The following is a 5,090-nucleotide window of genomic DNA, read 5'->3' on the forward strand; positions in this document are numbered from 1 at the left end:
TAAGAAAAATAATTCCATTAGTTATATTGTCTTTTATTTTCTTCCATTCAAAGATTCGTTATATTCAAATTCATCAATTGATATTCATTACAATGTTCATTGTCTTCTTTTTACACTATCTTGTAATTAAATATCAAAATTATAATACAAAATAATGTTATATATTTATTTACCAAGTATTTTATTAATACCATGAAAAAAATAAAAATATATAGTCTGATGCCAATCATATTAACTACTTAGGGGATTCGCTGACAAAGAGAGTATTCAAATAACCCAACATATTAAAGAGGGAAACTATCTCGTAATATCTTTGGACTACATCATATTTAAAATGTTCAAAATTTTACTACTTTATCTAATCTTATTCCTTAAACTAGGGATTTCTTTAATTATCTACAATAACTCATTCACACAATAATGATTGAACCAAATGAACCTCGAGCAGAACACCTAAAAGACTTATATGCTTTTATGTTAATAATAATATGTAAATGTTAATTATATCATTATCTTACGTAGTTAAATTTAAAACTCATTATTAAAACTGTCAATGTAGGACAATAGAACATTGTACCACACTTGATGCACTGAAAATATGTCGAGACTACAACAAAGCTGCAATCAATTTGACAAACCTAGAAAATGAAGAAATTTCAAAATAGCCACCGTTGATTCATTCATTTATCCTGTATGTAAAATACTTATTATGCATTCATTAAATATATTAGAACTAATATAAGTTTACAATTCATTTCAACTTCTAGACTCAACCTACTTAGATTACAGGTAAAATCAACATCAACCTTCACAACAAAAATACTTGGTATATAGGATATAACCGCTATTTAAAAAAAAAAAAAAAACTTATGCACAAAGTTGAAAACAATTTAACTCGAAGGTTAATATCAATTGGAATAAGGTCCAAATTGACCACTGAACATAATCTAAAAATGCAATTAGACCACTGAACACTCCAAATGTATACAATTTCACCTGATATCAGGTTACCACCCATTTCATCAAGTTACCTGCTTATGTGGATGATGAGTTGTCATTTTTAATCATTTTAATAATAAATTTTAATAATAAAAATAAAAATTTTAAAATTAATTAAATTAAAAAAAAAAAACAAAAAACAAAAAACGTCGACAGCCACCCACTTCCCGCCCCCCTCCTCCTTCGTCTCCGACGGAGACGAAGAGAGATCTCTTTGTCTCCAAGCAGAGACGAAGAGGGATCTCTTTGTCTCCCACCGGAAGGGAGGAAGGGGGTGGCTGCCGACGTTTTTTTTAAAATTAATTTTAATTTTTAAAGTTAATTTTAATTTTAATTAAAAATTATTAAAAACGTCAACTCAACATTCACGTAAGCAGGTAACCTGATGAAATGGATGGTAACCTGCTATCTGGTGAAATTGCATACATTTGGGGTGTTCAGTGGCCTAATTGCATTTTTTTTTTCATTCAGTGGCCTAATTACATTTTCAGGTTACGTTCAGTGGCCAATTTGGATCTTATTTCATATCAATTCAATAAAAAAATTAAAAACACACACACGCACACAAAATCAAGTACTACACTCATTCTTTCTAATTCTAAAAATATGAACTTGAAAATGAACAGGTGTAAAATGGATGTGAAATTATTGATGAAATTGGATACGTTGCAACATCAATATTTGAACTACTTGCAGAATTATTGTTGTTACTATCAAGTAAACAAGTTTTGAAAATAGGACAAGAGATATTACTCATGAACCTTATACAAATTAAATATAATAAATATTAATATTTTATTCAATACTTCCACATGAAACATGTAAGAAAACAAACTACCACTGCAAAATATCAAAATGCGCTTGCAAGATCAATAGTTTATAGTACAACTAAGATCCCAATCATATATACAACAAGAAAAATTCACAACTTCCTACACAATTTCATTGCATGACGTTGTCATCTATGCTACCAACAATAACATAATTGTAAATAATCCACTACCAACAAAAAGAAAGAGGACAAATAGTGAAGATTAAGACAATGACAATATTACTCAAAAGAGAATTAAAAATACTTAGAAAAATTCAAACTAAAAGTACTATTTATTTAGACTATCGTTTTTAAACCAAGTATTTTGACTATTATTTGATAAACATTGAGTATTAATACATTTGCGTAATGCGCGTGTAAAACTAATTCATTAAATAAACTACAAAGATGTCGTTCTTTGTATACTGATTTCTCTACAACTTCAGCGATAAGAAACAATATACATTCAACTTTGGTCAACACAATGTTTTTATTTACTAACTTCTTCTTACGCTATTTTAGCATGCTAGATTTTGTACAATTCTCAATGACTCCGACGTGTTCAGGGAGACGCTCAAATTAATAATTTAAAATTAAAAACTAGAACTCTACTTTGATATAGATAGTGAGATGCAATAGCATCACATTTTCAAATTAATGCAACATATGATGTTGTATTTATTCAATATAGAGAACAACGTCATACTAACGATGGTTATTAATAACTGCCATGTTGAGAATATTCATATATGGTTAGCTAAATATTTCATTTAAATTTATTGACAATGTACAGAGTGAACTTAACTTATTAAATGGCTGATAATGATGTACACAATAATTAATGTTTCTGTTTATCATTTTTTACTTACTATAGGTAATACGGAGTACTAATTTAAAAATTAGTACGTTAATCATTAATTAATTATTACTATTTCCCAATTAATTTTAACTACCTACCTATTTTAAATTTTTACCACTTTTTTTCAAGTATTATTGACTCTATTATAATACAGTATCTATTCATATATATTTTTCCAAAATATTGAAGTATAAAGAGCCAACACCGCGTCCACTCAAACTTGAACTCAGGACCTACGAGAATCACTTCATAACACTAGATCATATTTTTACCTTTTATTTTTTTAATATACTTTTGTTGTAAAAGTTTTGAACACGAATTGGAATTGAAGCAGGCAGGCAGGCAGGCCGTTTTAATCTCTGCTCCAATTTTGTTTTCCCCTATTTCATTTCATAGGCTTTGGGAAGCTTTTCTTTTTCCCTCATTTTGGTAGCCAGCCCAGATGAGAAAAAAATAAAAAAAGAAAAAAAAATATTGATTCATAATCGGGGGATTTGATTCCGTTGGCGTAACGCCCCGCCTCCCACGGCGCACTTTAGCCGCCCCCACCTCCCCCTCCCTTAGCGGTGGTCTCATCCGTCTAGATCTCCACATCAGCCGCAACCCACCACCCACCCTACGCTTTAAACCTAACCCCAATCACCATTCATTCATTATGTCACCGCCCACCGCCCCTCTCCTCCTCCTCTTATCGCTTCCATTCTCTCCCCGTTCGCCGTTTCCATGGCCGCATCGTCTTCCCCGTCCAATCAGGACCTTCCTGCTACCCCGCCTGAGAATCCTTTATCCATCGTCACCGTCGCCGCCGCTGGCGCTGGCGCTGGAGCTGCCTCCTCTCGCCGCCTTCCTCCGCCTTGTTGGTCCCACGAGGAAACCATAGCCCTAATCGATGCGTATCGGGACAAGTGGTACTCCCTCCGCCGCGGTAATCTCCGGGCCAACCACTGGCAGGAAGTCGCCGACGATGTCGCCGTCAGATGCCCCGTCGATTCTCCCAAGACCGCCGTGCAGTGCCGCCACAAGATGGAGAAGCTCAGGAAACGGTACCGTGCCGAGATTCAACGCGCCGCCCCTTACGGTGGCGTTCGCTCCCACCGTTACTGCTCCTCCTGGGTCTTGTTCAAGCTCATGGATGCCATGGAAAGAGGTACCAACGCCGCCGCCGCCTCTCCGCCACCTGATGAGGAGGAACTCGAGGATGATGCGGAAGATATCAAGCAAAATAGCGTCAAACACATCGGTGATATATATAACCAAAACAATCTGAATTCTAATAAAAGAAGTAGCTTTCAGGGTCCCATGACTAATGGGGGAACTGGTGTTCGGATTCGTATTCCAACACTTCCCATGGCCAAGCCTTACAGTAAATTTGATGAAATATTAGCCCAAAACCCTAACCCTAACACTAGTTATGGGTCCAATAGGATGTTAAAAGGAGATTGTTTTGGGAAGAAGTCTGCTGATTTGGGGAAAAGGGTTAGTGGGGAAGAAGAGGTGGGGGAGAAGAGGAAGGCAGACCCAATTGCTGAGATGGTGACAGCAATTAAGGCATTGGGAGATGGGTTTCTGAAGATGGAGCGGATGAAAATGGAATTGGCTCGGGAATTAGAAGAAATGAAGATGGAAATGGAAATGAAAAGGACTGAGATGATTCTTGAATCGCAACAGAGGATTGTGGAAGCTTTTGCCAATGCTCTCTCTGAGAAGAATAATAGTAATAAGAAGGCCAAGAGGATGCCTACCCCGGAATGTCAGATGCCTCATAGTTGATTGTCCTTGGTTAAATGCATAAGTTTAGGTGTTGGTTGATCCATCACCCATCTGGAGATGGGTTATTTTTGACATTTCTGAAACAAGGGAATCGTGATGTATTGGAACTCTGGTGCACTTCTGGTGTGCCTAAGTTTACAACTTATTTTCACACATGAAGAGAGATTGGAATTTGTCAACTTTAAACTTAAGTTAGTGCTGTAGCTGAGTAGCTTGTTTATGTACTCATGTAAGCCTGCTCAAGAAATTGCACTTATGTGCTGCTGCAATGTAGTTGTGTACTTAATATTATCTCATTCAATTTATTAGAACAAAGCTTTCTGCTCCCTTGGCTTTGGAAGTCTTCTTGTCATGCTTTTGCTTGCAGTCTGTTTCTTGTGATGGTGAGAGAGAGCACCAGTGGATAGTGGTTTTGTGCTCTCCTTTTTACAAAACAGGGCATTATTTTGGCTGTTGCACAAGTCCTTTGCTCACCTTGCACTGCATCGTCGCGTCATCAAGGTAAAAGTTCTATCCTCAGATGCTGTATATTCATAAAACTTTAGCTATAAGCAGAGTTATTGGAGCTTTTAGAATATTTTGAATTGAACTTATAGGGGCTTCATGTAATTCATGAAAATTTCTTCCATTTGTTAAATGCTCTCAAGTGTT

The 5,090-nt window shown here is 35.8% G+C and overlaps 1 protein-coding gene across 1 annotated transcript; it reads left to right on the top strand.

Annotated features, from left to right (window-relative positions):
* The first annotated feature begins 3,081 nt into the window (after positions 1-3,081).
* LOC109157668 (trihelix transcription factor ASIL2-like) lies at positions 3,082-4,779 on the top strand. Its single transcript, XM_019305529.1, has one exon. The coding sequence runs from the start codon at positions 3,393-3,395 to the stop codon at positions 4,437-4,439; it is 1,047 nt and encodes a 348-aa protein (XP_019161074.1). The 5' UTR covers positions 3,082-3,392; the 3' UTR covers positions 4,440-4,779.
* Positions 4,780-5,090: the final 311 nt, after the last annotated feature.

Source organism: Ipomoea nil, unplaced genomic scaffold (genome assembly GCF_001879475.1).
Source record: "Ipomoea nil cultivar Tokyo-kokei standard unplaced genomic scaffold, Asagao_1.1 scaffold2791, whole genome shotgun sequence".
In the NCBI taxonomy this organism is placed as follows: Eukaryota; Viridiplantae; Streptophyta; class Magnoliopsida; order Solanales; family Convolvulaceae; genus Ipomoea; species Ipomoea nil.